We start from the raw sequence: 21313 nt of genomic DNA on the forward strand, positions 1-21313 counted from the left end.
GGACGCTTTATATAATGCATGATGGAGTTTGATGTTGGATTAAACAGATTTAACACTGTTAGAGTAAAAAGGGAATAACCCATATGACCTCTCTGCATGTTTGACTTCTGATCAGCAGGCTACGCTCCTTTGCTTCCGCGCATGCGCAGGAGGGCAGTGTGCGCTATCATGGCCCCGGTCAGAGAGGTATTGTGTTGGTATGTTGTTGTTTTAATTGCATCTCATTTTTCGCATAATACGTGTTATTGTAACGGTTTAGAAATGAAAATATACATTGGGATTTTTAGCTAGTCGAAACAGGTGATTTTTTATGTTTTAGACGACTCAGTTACGCATTTAGCGGGGCTAACTTTAGCACTGTGACAAAAGTGCTTCGTTTTGCTAACAACTAGCTAGTTAGTTTCACAAGTCATTCTCAATATTATGTAAACTTTGTCTTAAATGTAACTTAACATAGGGCTTAAATGACCCAGTCGCATTTTGTGATGATTTAATCCCAGGTGTTACGTTGCAGGGGGAGAAATGTAAAAGCACTCGGCTATGATGTTATACGGTTACTGATGGACATTGTTTACTGAGTTCAGGTAAGCTAATATGTTTCATATCATGTCTGTCTATTTCATTATATATTGTCTATTGTACACTGTGGAGGATCAAATGTCGATCGTTTCTTAAATCTATAACACCACATGTATACGAGCCAATATGATTTTCCAACAGCTAAACACTCAGGTAATCGCCTTGTTATGTTGTTGCTCGGTCACGGTTTAGCTCTGATGTTGTTTCTCCAGAATGAATGACATGAACCTGAGTCCTGTGGGGATGGATCAGCTCAGTGTGCCCTCTGTGAGTGCCAGCCACCTGGGCCTACCCACGTCCCCGACGCACAACCCTATTCCCACTCCAGGTACAAATGACACAACCAGATGGGAACACCAGAAAACTCCGAAATCCTGATCACCAGTGGAAAACACATATTGTCTGGTCACCTGCAAAGTTCATTTTTGTTTTATTGTGAATCTACTCCAGTATCTGAATCATAGACTAATCTCTCTATGTTTATACTTCTGTATTTCTCTGGTTCCAGCACTTTTTTTTCCTATCTGACTTGAACCTCAGTTTAGCATCCATGCATGACTTGTTCTTGTGGTTTAGGTATGCCAGTGGCTATCCCCAGCCTTGGTCCCTCACTGGGGTCCCTTCCCTCTGCCCTGTCGCTGATGTTGCCCATGGGTCCGCTGGGGGACAGAGGAGTTATGTGTGGCCTGCCAGAGAGAAATTACTCTTTGCCACCACCTCCTTACCCCCATCTGGAGAGCAGCTACTTTCGACACATACTGCCAGGTGGGTTAATGCTTCAGTGTTGGATAAAGAATTGAAGTGAAATTGTTTTGATTCCAGTGTCCACACACAAATTAGTATGAATACATTAAAGGGAAGGTTTAAAGTCAACTGTGAAACTCTTATATTCAGAGTTTTCACATGCCCTTCAAAAGTCTAAAATGCAGTAATTGGAATGTTAGGCCATAAAATATCTTAAATTCAATTCTGACAGATTTTAAAGTTGATTCAAGCAATGCGGCATTAACTGCAGGATACTAAATGAAAGCAGTGCAGCCCCATTGAGCACGAAACTGTCAATGCCCACAGAGCCTTTTGTGGAATAACCTTACGTACTATTTTCAGACAAATAAAAATGTCTATTGTATTGTCAGTATAGTTGTGAAATAGGGTGTTTATTGCATTCATAATGATTTTAAAAAGGTCTCAAATAACCTTGTATTTAATGCATTTAAACATACAGAACCCTATTTGTGACAAAATGGTTTCTCTCCTTGTTGCTATAGGTATCCTCTCTTATCTGGCTGACCGTCCACCACCTCAGTATATTCATCCCAGTAGCCTTAACATGGATGGGCCCTTGTCTGTGGCCAGCAATAATCCATCAGGTTTGGATCCCTATAGTGGCCCTGGAGGCCCATTGGAGCAGGGCCTGGTGCCCATGGACTCCCGACAAGTCAGTAGCCAAGGAGACCTCCATCAGGCTGGTGCTCATGAATTGGGCTCCACTGGGTTAGCCATGGAGTCACGAGTCAGCAGTCCAATGTCTCCTGATAGAATGGGAGATGAGCTGGCCACCATGGACGGGGTTGGTGTAGTGGCGGTGTCTGACACTCAGCAGCAGCTTGGAGGGGGTAGGCCGCCCCAGCCTCATGAGGGCCTGACGGGTGTGGACTCATCAGGAGGTGTGATGCCTCTTCATGGGCCGCCTGTGCTTGAGCTACCAGTGGTGATGGAACCAGATCATATGGGGGGTCGTGTGGGCAATGCAGGGGGAGGAGGTACAGGAGGACTTGGGGAGCAGCTCCACACAAATGGGGAGCTGAACTCTGGTGTTGTCAGTGTGGTGCTTACTGGCTCTATGACCAGCCAAGGCCAGCTGGAGCCTGTGTCTCTCCATGGACACTCTGGGATGGGACTGGAGGCAGTGAATGTGAATGTGTCCCCCATCACTGCAGAGGTGTCTCTGGGACCAGAAAACAACCTGGTGTTGGTCAACTCCACCCTGCAGCTAGAGGATTCCACCTCCAATAAGGAGAACATGGTCACGACCTATACAATCTGTGAGTTTATTTTTTTATTTGTTAGTCAAATGATTTCTGTTTTATTGAATTCACCTTATAGATTTATAAATTATTAAAGCTTTATTCCTTTGTATTAGTGTTGCATGTTCTAATCAGACTCTCTGATTAGAAGTGTGGTGTTTAGCAAGCAGGCTCCTGTTATCTACATCCTGAAATTGTTAGGCAAGTGTATCAAATACCTTTCACCGATAATGACTTCTGTTGCTTTCATCATTTAGGGTGCACACTATGTGAGCGTTCATATACCTCAGACTGCCCTGAGCACGGCCCGGTCACCTTTATCCCTGACGCACCCATCCAAACCCGAGCACGCCTCTCTCTACCACGTCCACTGTGCCTCCGCATCTCTGTGACCGAGGAACCACTTGGTGAGAGAATTATTTTTTTTTAATTTCCCTTTTTTGTTTTATGAATCATGGCGAAATCTGGGTTCAATCCTGATGTGTTTTGTTCGGTGGTTGAGGGAGCTACAGAGTAAAACAGAGCAATTTTAGTGAGAAGAAACCTGTGATAAGGAAAAGTATGTTTTTTTTTTTATTATTTTGCAGCAATGGCATTCTGAAATACAAATAAATATGCTCACACCCTTACACAACAGTAAGAGAAGCTTTAGAGGAATTGCAGTCAAAGCACACGCTTCATCTTGTCAATGGTTGGGACCCATGTTAATGCATCTCCAAATGTCAACTTGCAGACACAGTTTTAGTCAACTGTAACACTACAGAACATAGCAAGCATAGCAAGTTCTGTAACATCTTTACTGGTGTACCATCCAGCCTTAAAGCTATTGTGTGTTTTTCCTGATAAAATGCTGACAAAGTGTACTGGTTTAGGTGTTTTTGCACGGGACGTTATACCTCCAAGGACATGCTTTGGACCAATGGTTGGCCAACATTGTAGCAATGTGGATCTCTCTGACTGGCCAGAAAAAGACACACCACAGATTTGGAAGGTTGGTGCTGCAATGCTCACTTAAAAAAGTAGAAAACACTGTAACAAACATTAACATTAAATCTAAAACATTTTTTTGTGTCTTAGATGTACCATAACAATGTGCTGGAGTTCTATATTGTGACAACAGATGAGAACGAATGCAACTGGATGATGTTTGTCCGTAAAGCAAGGTATGTCCCAAAAAGTAATTATAATTGGTCATGTCCTTTCCATTTCAGGCATCATTATATTAAGCACATTCCCTGGGATTGTTAAAGTATTTCTGATTCTCGTGCAGTGTTGCCTAGGATGTATGTATTATATGGCTGAATTGAACAGTTAAAAATCTAAATTGTGATCTGACTATGTGCAGTATGATGGGGGTACAACATGAAGTTCTATGTGTCTGTATATTAGGACCCGTGAGGAGCAGAACCTGGTTGCCTACCCTGCCAATGGTAAACTGTTCTTCTGTACAACCACAGAAATTCACCCTGACCAGGAGCTGTTGTTTTATTACAGCAGAGACTACTGTAGACTGATAGGTGAGAACTCATTGTTCATGACTTGTAACTTTCACCTGGGGAGAAATCAGAAACCTGCTGATCTACTGCTGAGCTCATGATCTCTTCTCTGTTACCCTTTGTGTCTCCACAGGAGTTCCCCAGGTGCCTGAAGGGCAGATCTGCCAATGTGGCAAAGAGTGCTCCTCGTTTTCTGAGCTGAAGTCTCATCTTAGCAGCCATAACAGTAATCACAACCATAATCCACCTCCACATGGCCACAGCCCGTCACAGCAGGACCACCCTCAGCAACAACCTCAGCAGCAACAGGAGCCACAACCACAGCAGCAGCAACACTCTCACCAGGAAGAGAAGCTGACAAATGGGACCTCTAGCTCATCATCTTCCCCGTGGCCTTGCCACACCCATGCTGCAGGACAGACAACCAATGAGAACAGCAACAGCAGCAGCAGGGACAGCAGTAATAGAGACTCTGCTAACGTTACATCCAGAGTAAACACTAAAGGTCAAGGCCATGTGCGAGAGAAGAAATTTAAGTGCAGCATGTGCTCTAGGGCTTTTATTACATCCACTAAACTCAATGTGCATTTCATGGGACATGTTGGAATGAAGCCTCACAAGTGTGAATACTGCAGTAAGGCCTTTAGTGATCCCAGCAATCTCAGGATGCACCTCAAGATCCACACAGGTATGTATAGGAAATTTTGATTATGTCAAGATCTTTTGAATTCAGCAATCATGAATAAGTATTTCTTAAAGACCTTTTTGAAAAATTTTTAAGTTTAGTTGATTGCCCCTCTTTTTCTCTTCAACAGGTCAAAAGAACTACAGATGCACAGTATGTGAGAAGTCTTTCACCCAGAAGTCCCATGTGGCATCTCACATGCTTATCCACACTGGTGCAGAGAAACTCAAGTGCGACCTCTGTGACCGGTCATTCATCAGGAAACATGACTTGAAACAGCACATGTTCTCTCACACACAGTATGTAACTTCATTGATTAGATATTTTGTACATTGTTGAAATAATGTATTTTAAAAAACAAATAGTAATGTGCTATAGCCCTGGTTGTAATGTGTTTGTACTCTCCAACAGCTATTCTCTCCCTGTCCCTTAACCATTCATTTGTGTTTTTTACACAGTGAACGACGGATTCAGTGTCCTAAGTGCAACAAACATTTCTTAAAGACCAACCACCTGAAGAAGCATATGAACTCTCACGAGGGCAGAAGAGACTTTGTTTGTGAGAAATGCCACAAAGCTTTCCTCACCAAATACCACCTCACTCGTCACCTGAAGATATGCAAAGGGCCCAAGACTGAAAGAGCATCTCGTAAGGAGCTGGAAGTGGATGAAGAGGAGGAGGAAGAAGAAGAAGAGGAGGAAGAGGATGATGACGGTGGAAGAGGTGGAGCAGAAAGACTTGTTGACTCAGCCAGTAATGAGGACTGTGGCCTAGATGTTGCAGGATATAACTCTGAAAAGTCTCTGTCACCCCCTCAATGAAAACACTGTGCCTCTTGAGATCTGTTATTTATTGATTTGTTTTTGCCAAAATAAGTTACTTTGTCAAACCGTAATTGCAACATCTTACACAGTCACTACAGGTGAAATGTACGGAAATGCCATATTATACAATATATATTTTGAACTTTAAAATCAATGTATGTTTAGACTCTTAATTAATAAGCTGCTAAAATTGTCCTATTATGAACCAACTGATTAACATTGGATTATGTTTCTATACTACTATTCTCAATTGTCATCTAACTCAGGCCTGTGTTATATTGCTGGTTGATGGTTTTGTATAAGCTATCTTTCATTCTTTGTTATTCTGTGATCTTTTTTTTTTTTTTCTACTCAATAAAATGGAGTGAATAATACTCATTTGTAGCTCACCAGTAATGTCAGTTGTGATTTCTGATGCCATAATCCTTCAGTTCATTTCTGAATAAGTGTAATTTAATAACTGCATGTGGTTCTATTCAATTATTTATTATTTTTGTATTCTCATTCATTTGTGAGTGGAATAGAGAGGAAAAGGAAATGGCATTGATGTAACGTCATTTATCATGAGTCTGGATTAAATGCTCACATAATGCTGGGTCTCACTCCCATCTGTTGAATAATGTTTTATTAGATCAACATGTTCATCTGTTTCATGGTTTTCCTTGATGGAATGGAATGTATGTAAGGTAGTAACTCCAAGCATCCAGTTCTGTTAATTTAAAAACACATTTACATTTATGACACTATAATGTTAAATTTCAAGCAGTTTTTTGGAAAGTGTAAGTTAATCATCTGGTATAACAAAATGCATGCTTATTAATGGCATTAATATATTGCATTCTTGACATGGAGGGCATAAATCCACCGAATCATTACTTTAAAAAATCAGATCTTTGGGTTAACCAAGGCATCATTTATCATCTCTTGTGTGTGTCACCGCTACTAGTAGTAACTTTTTTCTTGTTTGCAATTATAACATTGATAAAATCCCTACTAAAATGTCTGCGTTTCATCGCCAGGCCTTTCTTTCATGGTCTCTCATCTACAAACACAACTTTTCACCACATAACTACTTAATTTGGAACAACAAAGACATTTTATATAAATACAAATCTCTCTTTATGGAATACTGATTTCAAAATAACATCAAATGGGTAGATCAGTTGTTTAATGAAGAGGGACTCTTACTTACATAGGAAAAATTTCTTGTAAAATATAACATCCCTGTGACTCCTGGAGACTATGCGAAGGTTTTTGGAGCCATCCCTTCTGGTGTATGTATGCTTTTTAAAAGCCAACAGAGGCTCGTTATTAACAATATGACTCCTTTATCTCCACATGAAACACCAGCAGGAAAGATTTGTCTCTCTAGTTATCTTGTCAATAACAACAAATTTATACGAGCGTTATTCCAAAAAAATAGTACAACACTGCCCTATGTTATATCTCATTGGAGTAGATTGGTAGATGATATACCATGGAAAAAGGTCTGGCTTCTCCCTAACAAATATCTGATTACCAATAAAGTTAAAGAAATATCCTTTAAACTTATACGTAAATTCTATCCAGCTAAATCTTACATTAAAAATAGATTTAAGAAAGATATTGATATAAAATGTAGCTTTTGTAATGTATGTCCTGAAACTGTTGTTCATTTATTTTGGCACTGCCCTACTGTTAAAACTTTTTGGCAAAAACTTTGTGATTTTATTCATAATAACATTGAAAGACATTTTATGTTGTATCAGAGGAACGTATTGTTTGGTGTATTTGAAAATAGCTTGCTCAAAAGTGAACCATTATCCCTGACAAATCTTCTAATTTTACTATAGAAATTCCATATTCACTGTTGTAAATACTAAGCAAAAAAAAAAACGAAAACATGCTTTACTGCATTTTATAATAACTTTAAACAATACATTCTCTCTATTAAGCACTCTAAAAAGCACAAGGCAAAAAGGATTGTTGAAATCTGTGCTTCCCTTGGTGTATTCATCTGAACTTTGAACTTTAACACCCCTGGTATGAGTTGGCATGCTTCTTTCTTTCTTTTTTTCCCCCCTATCTTTCCTGTCCTCTTTTTCTTCTCTCCTTTCTTTCTATACATGATTATAAGTAAGCACTTATAAAATATTGTTTATTGCTAATATTTTTCATATGTACATCTGATATGTAAAGAATAAGCTATTTTTGTAACAAATGTGCTGTTCTAAATAAAATAAAATAATAATTAAAAAAAAAAAAAAAAAAAAAAAAAAAAACACTACTAATATTAACCTGGATCATAATCTTAATACAGAAGACTTTGAGTGCTTTAGTTGGAATGAAATTCCACATGAAATTGGTTATTACCTTGGTTTTTATTTATTTTAGTTTAGCTGTTTTGACTTACTTAAATTAAATTTCATTTAATTAAATTAGAGCGGTCTTAAACTAATGCCTACCAACGCAACATGATTTTCAATTAGCAAATTTACATGCATTTATGACTGTAAACCGCTTAAGATAATAAAATGAGACTGATACCGTTTTTATGCAGTTTTGATACTTAAAAATCAAATGTTCCGGTCGTGTCTCTTACTGGCGGAAGTACAAAGTAGAGCTTCCGGTTAAATACAAACTATGCAGCGCCGCAGTTGTCATTCCCTTCAGCGTGGTATGAGCGATATTAATTTATAATACGTTATATTTTTAAATTTGTATATCCCTGGTGTGGTAAACATACGGAATTATATATTCTGTGTTCTGAAAGAAAATATAAGTTGAAACGGTACTTTCCTGTTAAATTCCGCAGTGTTAATTTTTGGCTAGCTAACTTTAGCTCACCGTTTACCCAGTAGGCTAGCTGTGTGCTGGAAGTAGAGTAGATTAAATAAGTTTTTCAAACAGCAAAAGGTGTCACACACAACTACTTTCTGTGAAGTAGTTATCTCCTCGTTCTTCTTAATGTTGTTTGTGGTTGTATCCCAGCCTGACCAGTTGGATAAATCATGCTGACCCCACCGAAGGAGGGGATGCCCAGTATCATTGACAGGGCGCTGAGGATGAGGCGGGAGGAGCAGGCGCGACAAGTGGTCCTGGCCTGGGCTGTTCTCAATATGTCCCTGGCTGGCATGATTTACACTGAAATGTGAGAGGTCCCTGGGTGTTTGAAAAGATAGCATAAATAGCACAGACTTGGAGTGATTTTCTGTCTCTGTTTCTGAAGTGCAGTGTGATGAAAGATATGTGATGCTTTTTTTAGGTCGGGGAAATTGCTGAGCAGATACTATAACATCACATACTGGCCTATCTGGTACATCGGTGAGTGTTTTCCTGTTCTTAAACTGAAAGGCAAAATGTATCTAAATGTGCCATATCGTGGTGTGTTTTGAATGACACTCTTTAGTCAAGTGTGGTCTTTTTTGCAGAACTGGTGCTGGCCTCTCTCTTTAGCCTCAATGCTCTTTTTGACTTCTGGAAATATTTTAAATATACAATGGCTCCCTCCACAATTGCTGTATCACCTGAACAACATCGCCTCCTCGGTCTGAGAAAGACAGGTGAGATTTTGAAGTGACAATTTAGATTAACTATAACACATACTGTTCTTCAACCTTTAATAATTGTATATTTTACTCATTGGTACACATGTTATATTCTCCCTGCAGGTATTCAAGCTTCTCCAATCCAAAAGCCAGAAAAGAAGGAGACTCCAGCTCCAGCCCAGTCCTCCCCACTGCAGGGTCAGAGCGTGCTGAGTTTTAGTCCCTCTCGACCACCAACCACGAGCCCCAAATTTTCTCCTAGTTGTGTGCCTGGATACAGCCCTCCTCTGAGCAACCCTTCCACTCCAAACAGTGCAGGAGGTCCATTTTCACCCTCAGTGGCATTTGGAAAGGTATATTCATCACAACACTGAGTGCGAAAAACACTGAATCATGTATACATAACCCCCTTTTTCACTGCAGGAACTTTTATCATTTACCCAGCATTTGTAAAATCTCAGCACATTTCCATTGAAATTACCTGGGGGAAAAAAACTTTCCCTCAACCCCAAACTTTCCCTGAAAAGAGTACATATTGGGGGGTAGGACTTTTCTGATTCCCCACAATCCTTGAGGGGCAGGGTTTATGTGGTGAACAACGCTGATTGATTGAACACACTTGCAGTGTTCCGCACTTGCATTCACCTGCCAAGTTTAATCCACTGCCATTTGTGTCTTTTCAGTACAGATCACATGGCTTTTATTTGCTATGTACTAAACCACAAAGAACAACTGAACAACTTGAGTGTTCTCCATCCTGGTGAACTGTGTCACACAAATGATGAGGACTTGTCAGTCGCTGTTTATCGTGACAATGTGCTTGTTTGCCCTTAATCTTCTTCTTAACGCTAGCTCCTTAACTGGAGGTATAGTTTTTTTCCTTTACTACTACCTCATACATCATACAGCCTGGTTTTAATACAATTTCCAGAACTTTGAGGTGTGTTGGAAATGCAAACTACACAGATATCCAGGAATTCTTTTACCCAGGTAAATAAGTTCCTGGAAATAAAAGCTCCTGGAAATGTTGCTGGTAAAGGGGCTATACATTTTCAGGTCTCTTAAATGTATTGATGCTCCTCATATCTCAGGTGTTGAACTACAGTCCCTCCCCTGGCTCATCTCCCTACTCCAGCAGTATTGGGCCAGTTGAAGGCTCCAGCTTGAGGGCTCGATATCGCACATCCCCCTCAGTATTTAACTCCCCTGGAAGCAAAGAGGACTACATGGAGGATGTGAAAAGTCTGGAGAGGTTCCTCCGTACAGAAGAGGAGAAGAGTCACCGCAGCCAGCTAGGTAAAACCCTCAGAAATGGATTGATTTGTAAAAGCTTTTGTCAATAGAGACATTTTTATTATAGTATTGTGATCTGTTCTTTTAAAATGATTCAGTAATTGTCATGTCAGTCTCATTCCTTCAAAACCTTCAAGACATCAGAATCAGAATACTTTATTAATCCCAGAGGGAAATTATTGAAATTAACAAATTAATTAACAAATGTTCTCTGTAGGGAGTCCAGAGTCTGTCTCCCCAAACCACAGTCCAACATTTTGGAACTATAACCGCTCAGTGGGAGATTATGCCCAGAGTTTGAGGAAATTCTTGTATCAGCCAGCCTGCCGTTCTCAGGCCCCATCTGCCCACAAAGATGAGACTGACCTTGGTTCTAAACAGGCTGCAGAGGAGGTATGTAGACCACACCCCAGCAGTGTGGTGTCTTGTGTCCTAATAAAAGCATTTGTATTGTTTCTAAAAGGAAATGTATGTGATCAAAGTCTATTAGTGGCTGTGGACATTATGTCTCTTGAATTTTTTTGTGTATAGGTTTGGGCCAGAATCACAACCAGTCGCCCTGTAGTGGACCGCATTGACAGTTGGACTGCCAAGCTTAGAAATGTTAGTGCTTTTATTTATTTGGAGGTGTTAACAACCTAATGTAATTTATTTTTTCTTTCCACACAATATTACTTTGCACAAATACCACTTAAATTTAAAAGAAATTATATCAGTATGTGTCTTTTGCAGTGGATCAGTGACACCATATTGGTCCCCTTGGTCAAAGAAATTGACTCTGTGAACAGTCAGCTGAGGAGAATGGGCTGCCCTGAACTCCAGATAGGAGGTAAACCTTCAAATCATAACATGAGTCATAGGACATGTGTTCCTGACACTACACAAGAAAAACTAGAAGCACTCGGAGAGCGCAGACCTCCGCCAAGGCTGATCAGTGCCCCCCCACCCGTGGGCCCCCCCACCCCCGATCACCACCAAAATTTAATCATTTCTTCCTCATCCCATTTCCAACAAACCCTGAAAATTTCATCCAAATCTGTCCATAACTTTTTGAGTTATGTTGCACACTAACGATCAGTGGCCCCCCCACCCCCGATCACCACCAAAATGTAATCATTTCTTCCTTATCCCATTTCCAACAAACCCTGAAAATTAAATCCAAATCTGTCCTTAACTTTTTGAGTTATGTTGCACACTAACAATCAGTGCCCCCCCTCGTGGGCCCCCCCACCCCCGATCACCACCAAAATTTAATCATTTCTTCCTTATCCCATTTCCAACAAACCCTGAAAATTTCATCCAAATCTGTCCATAATTTTTTGAGTTATGTTGCACACTAACGGACAAACAAACAAACACAGACAGACAAACAAACAAACAAACCCTGGCAAAAACATAACCTCCTTGGCGGAGGTAATAATGATTTATTTGGGTGTGAAAGATGATCTCCCTTTTCTTTCCACTAGAGGCCAGCATGAGCAGCCTGAAGCAGGCAGCAGTGATGAAAGCTTCATCCATACCTACCATGAACTCTATTGTCCAGTACCTGGACATCACACCCAACCAGGAATATCTTGTTGACCGGATAAAGGGTAGGTGGCAATAAAATAAGCTTGTGTGTTGTTTTTGTGCTTGTTACTGACACAGCTTTGATGTAACATAAACCCCTTTCTGACTGTAATGATTTTTGTGCACAAGTACATGTATATTTATATGAGTGAGAAATAACATATTTCATATTCACAAAATGACCCAAATGTAAGCTTTTTTTTTATGTTTCATATTTGTTTCATCAGAGCTGGCCCACAGTGGCTGCATGAGCTCCTTTAGATGGAATGGTGGTGGTGATCTAAAGAACAGGAAGTGGGACACAGACCTCCCGACTGACTGTGCTGTGAGTACATGAAAACACACACACTGAGCTGCCTTGTAAAAACAGGCACTGTTCAGCAGGGTGGAAAAATTAATTAGAAATATGATAAAAATCCTAGTATCCATGTCACAGGAGCTGCAATTTTTAGGTAAAAGGTAAAATGTGTCACAACATGCCATGATGTGCTGGCCTACAAATTGTATTCTCCAGGTGGAAAAAAACCAAACTTGTTTGGTGCAGAATGACTCACACTGCAGTTTAATATCTGTTTTTTTTACTCATTGCTGGTTATCTTGCACTCTACAGGGTTGGCTGTTTGATACTTAATTCTGTTATTGTTTGTTCCTGTAGATCCTCATGCATGTGTTTTGTACATATTTGGACTCCAGACTGCCCCCACATCCCAAATACCCAGATGGGAAGACTTTTACCTCTCAGCACTTCAGCCACACCCCAGACAAACCAGGTATGGAAGAAACAAAGCTTTGTGATTTACACTGTGCACCTTTGCATTGTACTCAGTGTGTCCATTTTAATGTCTGTTTGCATGCATTCTCGCAGATGTGACCAAGGAGAACCTCTTTTGCATCCACCAAAGCAGCACTACACCCCCCCATTACCAGCTCATCTATCAAGGAAACATCTACAGTTTACCTAAGGTGACATATTTAACTTGGAAAGAAGAACAGATTTTGTTTCTTTGGTTCTCAGTTTTTAAAATAACTTTCTTTGTAGCTCGTCAGATGTTTGTACTGGTTTAAAATCGATTCCCAAGAGTCTGTCTTCAAACTTTTTTAGTATTTGTTATGGGCAGCATCTTGTACCTCAGATGCAGGTCTTAAATGTCTTCAGTTAAGGACAACTGAAACAAATAATAGGTTTTTAATCATTGTGTGTTAAATGTTACTTTCCAGTGGATTTTCAGTTTAAACAAAATTTTCTCATGTTACCCGCCAAATTGGATTTATTATTTATTCTTCTTTTTAATTGTTTTCCTTCCTTTTTTAAATATTAGTTTTGGGGCATTTTATGCATTTATGTGATAATTAGGAAATACTGCTAATCCCCATATAATAGACAAATATCCAAGAGGACATTTATGCAACCCAGGGCTTAAAAAAACAGACCTTTCACTCAGATTTTCCAATAGTGACACAAACCCATCTTGACTGCTATTACAGGGCAGGAACAACTTGTTCCACACAATCCTCATGTTCCTTTATGTCATTAAAACCAAGGAGGCAGGGATGCTGGGGTAAGTACATCCTAATTATTGTAGCCCACTATTACTGCCTTGAAATCTTTAAATTACTCTAAATGTGTGCCAGCTCAAAATGATCCTTGCCACACAGAAATTGTTGGGTTAATTTCAACCAAAAAGGGTATACAGTGAAGTGCAGATTGCTTTTTGATTGAAAATGATAAGTTTAACCTTGCGATGCTTGTCCTCTGAGTAATTAAAGCTCATTTTATGTTTTCTGCAGGAGAGTAAACCTCGGCCTCTCTGGCGTGAACATCTTGTGGATATTTGAAGACTAAAGCATTGTGGGTTACAGGCAAAAAAAAAAAAAAAAAACTTCAAGTGGACTATTCTCCTCGTTACTGTATGGCTTTCAAGGGCAAATCGAAAAATCAGTACTTCACTTTAAGAGACTGAAATTCAGATTTTTGGACTCAGTTTTGGGGGTGACTTTGCCATCATAGTGCATTATCACAAGCATTTTAAGAATACAGTTCCGTTACACCACAATGCGCTTACAGTAAAATGTAGTGCTGTATTTTTTTAACATTTTGTTTTCAGTTTTTGAGAATGTACCAGCACGACAGCCTTGTAAATAATATACCTCAGATTTGGTGGATGATAAAGGACTCATACCCCTCAGATTGAATGTAAATATGGTATGTGTGAACTTTTTTTTTTGTCTTATGTAAGTTTTCGCAACTTTTGCTACTTGTCTGATCTTTTGTTTAGAGAGTGTCTGCATAAATGGGGATATTCCTGTCATGCTTGAAATCACATGGAAATTAGACATGTTTAAATGGAAGTAATACACCAGGAATGCCAGAAATCAAGTATTCTGTAGAAGCAACTTTTTTCTTTTTTTTTTTTTTTAATTAATACTAGGCTGTAAAATAAGACATCATAATGAATACAAAATGGAGCACAAATGAAAAGCTTTAAAGTGCCAAAGTATAAGTATCACTGATTATGATGCATTTTATATATTAAAAAAAGAAAGACAATTCATACCATTTACAGCCCTTTTGTTGTGATTTTTTTGGATTTCTGACCTTCCATGTTGCTTGTTTTCAGACATTTTACAAATATTACCTGAAACGTGAAAATAAATTTGACACTGAAATTGGTTGGAACTGTTCCAGCTTGTTCATTTACTGGTTCTTTACGGCAGTAACTTTTGTATCCGCTTGAAGGCAGTGTAGTGTAATCTTGCAGGTTTGACCTTACTTCTGGACCCATTTTCTCATGACATACTGCATATCCGCCGCATGAACACTAATGTGATGCAGCATTCGGAGCAGCTGCAGAACAGTATAGAGTTACATTCTGAAGTATCGTTCTTTAAAGTTTCTACTGTCAGCAAAGATTTAGGATAAGTCCCTGTGGTGGATAATCAAAATATACAGCAGCATGTCTTTTTGTTAATGGGAACATTGAAGTGATCTTTGACTACAGTGGACCCTGATGAGATGATTATCATGTTAAGAGCATTATTGTCAAGTTATGAAATTCGGTTCAGAAATTATAATAAAAAAAAAAAAACATCTCAATGAAAACATTATGTGGCATGAATCGCGTTTGTTTTGTAGTTTCGACTCGTCCTTTTTTTATTACAAACATCATCTCCCATGGTGCATTTTGGAATACGGCTTAACCCGATGGGGATTGAAGTGACACTGCTTTTTCTGGTTTATCGATTTACCGTAAAATAATACACACACTGCTGGTTTTATAGCTTTCTAAACGTTAAATAGCGACATGCAAAATTTCACCGGTGAGCCAATGTGTGGTGTTGAAAGCAGTCTGTAGGCGTGCGAGTTTGACGTACGACTACGAACTACATAGACCATGATGCATTTCGCACCCATCGCTCTTGCGCTCACATCCGTTCTACTCGCTATCTGTGTTGGGAAAAGGACTTTGTGAAACTGCAGCGATGTCAGTTCAGGTTGTGGCAGCGAAAATGGCAGAGGTCGAACTCAAAGACGTCCCTACCGGTAAAGACTTACCGGCGGAATCTCCCGTGACACCGACCTCGGAGGGCAAAAACATCGCTAGAAACGACCCGCGCGAGGCCGGTTCCTCTGCTGCGTCCCCAACGGCGGAGCCCTCCTCGAAACCTGGGGAAGGCAGCCTGGGTTTGCTCACCCCGAACCCCGCGAAGATGCCGCAGGCGTCGGCTATGAAACGCTCGGACCCGCAGCAGAACGGCGGAGAGGCATTTATCAATCGTGACGGTACCGTTGCCGAAGCACCGCGGATGAAAAAGGTGAGTGAGGCAACGTTTTTCCTGCCATCTCCACGCTGGTAATGGACTAGTTATCACCCCACCGCAATGAAATCTCGTTAGGAAACCTGTCTGTGACAATGCTAATAAGCTAGCCGGTCCCAAAGCTGAATCAGTCGTCTCCAGTAAACACATTTAATAATGGTCTTCACTGTTAATAACACCTTAGACTATGTAACGGGGGTAAACACACCTTTTTAAAGTAGCTACACACATCTCATTACTGCTGACAGCCAGCTCTTCGAGACAGGCACCAAGAAGATGGATAAAAGTCTTAAACCTGTCCCCAAAAGTTTAAGAAGACCCCATGTTTTTGAAGTCAAGTATTCTGTCTTTTAATATGTGAATACATGGCTCTGATAGTTATTTTCTGGAGGCGGTTGGTTGCCGTTAAAACGCACTAACTCCACGTTTAATTAAATGCTGTTAAAATAAAATGCCAGCACTGAAGTAGGAGCGTAGTGACTTAGGTTACTGACTTTCTTGACATGTTATTGCAGTGCACAGTAAAGGGAACAAACTACAATTCATCAACCTCTAGCTTTAGGACACGTGGAACCTAAATTGAGCACAGAACCCACAGTCGATATAGGCTTTACATCTATGGTTGGTTACAGGAATAGCTTGAGGCAGTTGGCCTCACCAGTTTATAAATGATAATGACTGGGATTCAGGTAAGTGATTTTTGTTGATGTGTGTGTGGATGTGCTTAGGTAACAGACTGTTTGGCTTAATTTCATGACCTCCCTGCTGGTTTGATTCCAGGTTATTAAAAATTGCAGTCCACCGGATGAAGTATTATTTAATTCGACAGCAGTATTCCATGGCTCCAGGGCATTCCTGTAACTTTCTTGCTTTTTTCAAACTGTACTTAGCTCCCAGTTCTCCCAGTGATGCTAGAGTCGTGAGAGTTACTGGCATTATGGCTATGTTCAGAAGTCGAGTCTTGTACTTGGACTGTATTTGGCAAGCGAAGTACCCAAACTACTTGGCTGTAACTGTTGCTTAAATGCATCTTATCTTTTTTGTGTCCCGCACCAGCTTTGATTAGGACAGAAGTGGTTATGAAGGGCAATGTTCAAGGAAAGACAATATTTGATAAGCCATGCTTTGAGGAATCTGCCAGCATTAGTCTCCCAGTCAGAGTTATTGTTAAGAGATGACAGTGATTTATAGCCTGTGGTCAGTGCAGTGCACTTTATCAGTGGTGATCAGATTCAGGAATTGATTTTAGATATGTGTATGTTAAGATCCTTTGAGTCATTCATATACCACTATTAACAAACCTACTACAAAATAGGATTTGCTGTCCATGATATTAATGTTGCAACATGATTGATATGTTTTCACTGTGAAGTACTTTAGTAAGAACTTGCAATATTAACCTCACAGGAAATGTAAACACAGGCTTTCTCACACAGCCATGAATTTATTCAGCTTAAACTGCAATTGAATGATTGTCAGCCTTGTAGGTGGGTGACGAATGAATAGAGAAAGCTATCTGGGGTAATTGGGGTATATTTCATACCAGTTTGTGCTTGCAAACAAACCTTGCTTGGCATACAGCTCATCAAAGAAATCCTTTTAGAAGACCCATGGGATAAGAGCTGTGTGATACAATCCTAGAATGTACAGCATACTGTAAAAGCAGAGAGCAGAGGGCTCTAACTCAAATTATCCAAGCAGTTGGAAACACATTTGGGGTCCCACCTAGTAGCAGATCTGTGAGACTCCTACAGTTACATCTAGATCAACTTTGTTTACAGGACACATTGCAGGTTTAATTTTTCTTTTAGGGACAAATGTAAAGACCATAGATTGTCAAGAAAATCGGCTCAATTATACTTTTGTGATTTTCTATATGTTGTAATAATACTTGTTGCCGTCATTGCTTGTGCAAGTTTTTCTCTACGTGATATGTTAGTAGTCACTTTTTATATCAAAACAGAACACTGGTCATTTTACGACACATATAAAACATTATTTACTTTACATCAAGATTAACCATTGGAGTAATCCATATAAATCCGCAAACAAAAGCCCTTGTGGTTTATTTTAATTTAAATGACTACATTATATGTATAGTGGTCTACATTATCATTTTAATGTAAAAGGCGGCATCACTGTGTTTTAGGGGTCATTCTTTCATTCATATAATGCAGAGGGACCAGTAAGCCTGAGTAATGCACAATAGACATTATAAATATGGAGAAATCTGTCCATTCTATCAATTTAAATAGTGCATTTGTCTGATCAGCCACTTTATTGTATATCCTCTGGGACAGAAGGTTGCCCCTGGCCTATTTATAGATCACGAGGCAGAGTGGGTCTTACTGCACGCCACACTATAGATATATAGCTACACTCTGTCCTTGCACATCTGCTGAATTCTGCTTTACCAGTGCAGCAAAGGGAAAGTGAAGCGCTGTGACTGATGATGCAGTGTTGACAGACTGAGTAGTGACTGGCTAGCTTTTAATCCATGCCTTTATCATGTCACCACATGAGGGGATTAAAAGGCCAGCTCTGTGTTGTAGGTGGGCCCAGATGTAAGCTCTCAGACTCGGTGATGAGTTTCATTGTAACAGTCAGGCTTAGTGCAAATATGTTTGGCTTCTTAGAGGTACAGTGTGATTTCTCCAGCAGGGAGTAGAAGGTGAATAGTAATGGGCTTGTGGCTAGTGTGACCACTGTTTGTTGCTAATGGCTAACACTGTGACAAGTCTTGTTCTAAGCTTATGTTAGGTCTTTAGGATCCAAGACTAAACTATTACCTTGTTTTAAAAAGATCATAAGCCTGTTGAACACACTAACCAAACATAAGAGTTTTCATCCCCGTTCGCTCAATTCTTTACTGACCTCTAATGTTTGGCAGTGGGTTCAGGAGAGATTTAACAGTGATATTTTTGTGTTAGCAAGCTCAGTACTCCCTGATGTTAAGTTATGTCACACACTAAGCTGGTGTTCCTGGTATTGCTCACTGGTTAACAGGCTTACAGTGACCCATTGCTGCTCTGCTTGGGAAGAGAGCAGGTCAGAAAAAATAAATTCATTCTAGGTTTTATGGATTTGTGGTCATTTACTGCAGTGCTTGGGTTTCTTCTGTCAAATGCTGCATATTCTAACATTGTAGTCACATTGACCTTATGCTCTTTTATATACAGTTTTATATTTTGTGTAATGATATTCAGGTCTCAATCATGTTGCCTGAGAGTAACCTATGATTTATTTTTATATTGACAATGATTTGTTTTTATTCTCTTCATTTGGGACAGATATTTAGTTGTAATTTTAGATTTCAGGATAGATGATTCTAAAAATGGCTTGACGGTGAAAGAAACAAAAGCTAAATGCAAGTCAGTTTCATCTCATGGCCATTCAAAATTGTCTTCTAAGGACAAGAAGGCACTGCTTTAAAGCATGCCAGGATTGTCGTCATGCATGGTCATTGAACATCTTGATCTGCCTGTGACTGTCTGTCTATAAAGTTGGATGTGTCACTTTCTTTCTCCCTCATTCTTTTATATGCAAGTCACCCAGAGGCAGAGCTGGTTTGTGTCTCTGTGTGTGATTATTAGTCTCTTGTTGTGGTCAAATGCTGTAATAGCTTAATCTTATTCTGATTTGAAAAAAAAAATGATTTGATTGTTGTGACAGATCAACAGAAAAGGGTGTGAAAATCCCAACACAGGGCATAAGTGGCTCAACTATACCTGATATCACAGAGTCATGGATTGCTGTTTTTTATTAGTTGGTTAATTTGTTTGTTTTTAGCTATGCTGTCTTTAGCAACAGCAAAAAAACACGTCAGTATGATTCTTGTTTTGACTTGAGTGCCAGCTTTAGATTCTTAACCACATTTTAGAGACAGACTGCGTTATAAATCGCACAAACACGCATGTACTCATAATTTTAGCTGCATTGACAGGGGGAATGTGGCATTATGGTGTGACATCTGAAAAAGAAACAGAAAAAGAAATAACCACTTCCTCTGATTTTTGCCTCTTGGCATGGACCTTGAGCTCCTTGAGTTATTTTCAAAGTCAGTGAGTGACTTGTAATTCTGCAGAGTCTTGTATTATATTAAACACTGATGCTGACGCAAGTTTTTTGGTTACTGAGTCATGGAGGACAGCCAGAAAGTTTGAACTTTGTCATAGGTCACTGATCAGGACATCGAGCAGTTAGGGGAAGATGATGACCAGATCACAACCTAAAGAATGTTGAGAAGACACTAAATAAATTAAATAAAAAAGTTTGCCTTAATGAACAGGTCTTAAGCCTAGTCCCTGAGCACAGAGGACTATCTGCAAAGTGACAACCCACTGAAATACTCTTTGAGAAATGTGCATTTATTATATCGCATGCTAGGGGTATAATCAGAGCACACAGTGGAAGATTTTAGATGTTTATATGTATACATGTTTGGGTTTAATAAGTTATTGCTGTTATGTAATTTAGCATATCTTAGTTGTCTCTGCCACTCATGACTCAGGGGGTGTATTAGACAGTCCATGCCTTCAAAGCACTTAGCAGTGATTTAATGACCTATGAATGAAACCTGATTCTTCTGATCCTCATTTTCTCTCTGTTTCATTCCTGGTTTTGCTTGTTTTGTTTTCTATGTGTCATTCTGCCCATTAATACCTCACACAAACAAATTAAATAACTCGTAACTAAACTCTTGCTCTTCTTTTTGAATTGCAAACTATACCCACCCCAGAACACAAGTTCCTCTGCTTTTTACTGTTTTGTTTTTGTGGCCCTCTCTAGTTGTTTCACAGTCTCATTGTGTTCCTGTAGGGTGCGAGCTCCGTCTGCATTCTTGCTGTGTAAATCTCAACACCACACAGCAAAGGCATGCGTGAGATCACAGTGTTTGCCATCGTCATACGTGCCACAGAGGCTGACTAAGGGAATGAACCATTGGCACTTTACACCAGTTTGAGTTTCTCTCACTCACAGGTTGACAGATAGTGATCTCTTTATTGCTGTCCAAATGGGTTGTTCTGTTATTCTGCACTAATACTGTTAATGTACATGCCTAAACACACAATATAAGTTTAAGATGTGTTGGTATACAACTGAGTGTTTAACTGTGCTTTCCCTGAGACATTGAGTTAATATCCAGCAAAGTGCATTAACTTTAATTAATTGTACTGAAATGAGCCTGTGTTGAAATTGCTCTTGTAATGGCTGTGGCAGGCCTGATGTGACATTTAAGAACAATGGTTAATTTGGGTTGACTTGACAATGAAGTTGGGAGAGTGAAAACTAGGGTTGCTTTCTTCTTAACCTTGTTATCAGCCTATTTGCAAATAAGATGACCTACACCGATGACAGTGTTCAATTTTTGCATTCATTAATATTCATATATTTGAAAATTGGATACTCTGAAAGTGAGGTTGAAGTAGGGCTGAGCAGTATGGGAAAAAAAAACATATCACAATCATTTTTTTCATATTAGACAATATCAATATG

The 21313-nt window shown here is 39.6% G+C and overlaps 3 protein-coding genes across 4 annotated transcripts in view; all 3 read left to right on the top strand.

Moving 5' to 3' along the window:
* Positions 1-131: 131 nt before the first annotated feature.
* prdm4 (PR domain containing 4) lies at positions 132-6212 on the top strand. The gene is made up of 12 exons (XM_030150770.1): positions 132-197; positions 515-584; positions 792-907; positions 1156-1344; positions 1848-2624; positions 2864-3013; positions 3479-3597; positions 3684-3769; positions 3996-4123; positions 4236-4790; positions 4918-5086; positions 5246-6212. The coding sequence occupies exons 3-12, from the start codon at positions 793-795 to the stop codon at positions 5607-5609; spliced, it is 2652 nt and encodes an 883-aa protein (XP_030006630.1). The 5' UTR covers positions 132-197; positions 515-584; position 792; the 3' UTR covers positions 5610-6212.
* A 1984-nt stretch (positions 6213-8196) lies between these two features.
* On the top strand, positions 8197-14673 carry tmem209 (transmembrane protein 209). Its single transcript, XM_030150774.1, has 15 exons — positions 8197-8268; positions 8583-8742; positions 8857-8915; positions 9023-9154; positions 9263-9492; positions 10231-10435; positions 10650-10825; positions 10964-11035; positions 11165-11261; positions 11899-12024; positions 12229-12326; positions 12657-12771; positions 12867-12964; positions 13487-13560; positions 13790-14673. Exons 2-15 carry the CDS (start codon positions 8603-8605, stop codon positions 13842-13844), a joined length of 1677 nt encoding a protein of 558 aa, XP_030006634.1. The 5' UTR covers positions 8197-8268; positions 8583-8602; the 3' UTR covers positions 13845-14673.
* Positions 14674-15417: 744 nt separating this feature from the next.
* The window catches only part of ahcyl2b (adenosylhomocysteinase like 2b), a 42227-nt gene continuing 36331 nt past the window's right edge, over positions 15418-21313 (top strand). The window contains exon 1 of one of the 2 annotated variants that reach the window (XM_030150772.1): positions 15418-15814. In XM_030150772.1, coding sequence (XP_030006632.1) covers positions 15482-15814 — 333 coding nt within the window. In that variant the 5' untranslated portion in view covers positions 15418-15481. The remainder of the gene's footprint in view (positions 15815-21313) is intronic. The other variant, XM_030150771.1, reaches the window with a different exon arrangement.

The sequence above is a fragment of the Sphaeramia orbicularis genome, chromosome 12 (assembly GCF_902148855.1).
Source record: "Sphaeramia orbicularis chromosome 12, fSphaOr1.1, whole genome shotgun sequence".
Classification (NCBI taxonomy): domain Eukaryota; kingdom Metazoa; phylum Chordata; class Actinopteri; order Kurtiformes; family Apogonidae; genus Sphaeramia; species Sphaeramia orbicularis.

What these genes read in the sequence shown, in the direction of transcription:
- tmem209 (XM_030150774.1), top strand. Translation starts at nt 8,603, where the DNA reads ATGCTGACCCCACCGAAGGAGGGGATGCCCAGTATCATTGACAGGGCG. An exon ending in GGACTGCCAAGCTTAGAAAT is followed by an intron (nt 11,036 to 11,164) that starts GTTAGTGCTTTT and finishes TGTCTTTTGCAG; the next exon opens with TGGATCAGTGACACCATATT. An exon ending in CCACACCCCAGACAAACCAG is followed by an intron (nt 12,772 to 12,866) that starts GTATGGAAGAAA and finishes GCATTCTCGCAG; the next exon opens with ATGTGACCAAGGAGAACCTC.
- prdm4 (XM_030150770.1), top strand. Translation starts at nt 793, where the DNA reads ATGAATGACATGAACCTGAGTCCTGTGGGGATGGATCAGCTCAGTGTG. An exon ending in AGACTACTGTAGACTGATAG is followed by an intron (nt 4,124 to 4,235) that starts GTGAGAACTCAT and finishes GTGTCTCCACAG; the next exon opens with GAGTTCCCCAGGTGCCTGAA. An exon ending in GCACCTCAAGATCCACACAG is followed by an intron (nt 4,791 to 4,917) that starts GTATGTATAGGA and finishes TCTCTTCAACAG; the next exon opens with GTCAAAAGAACTACAGATGC.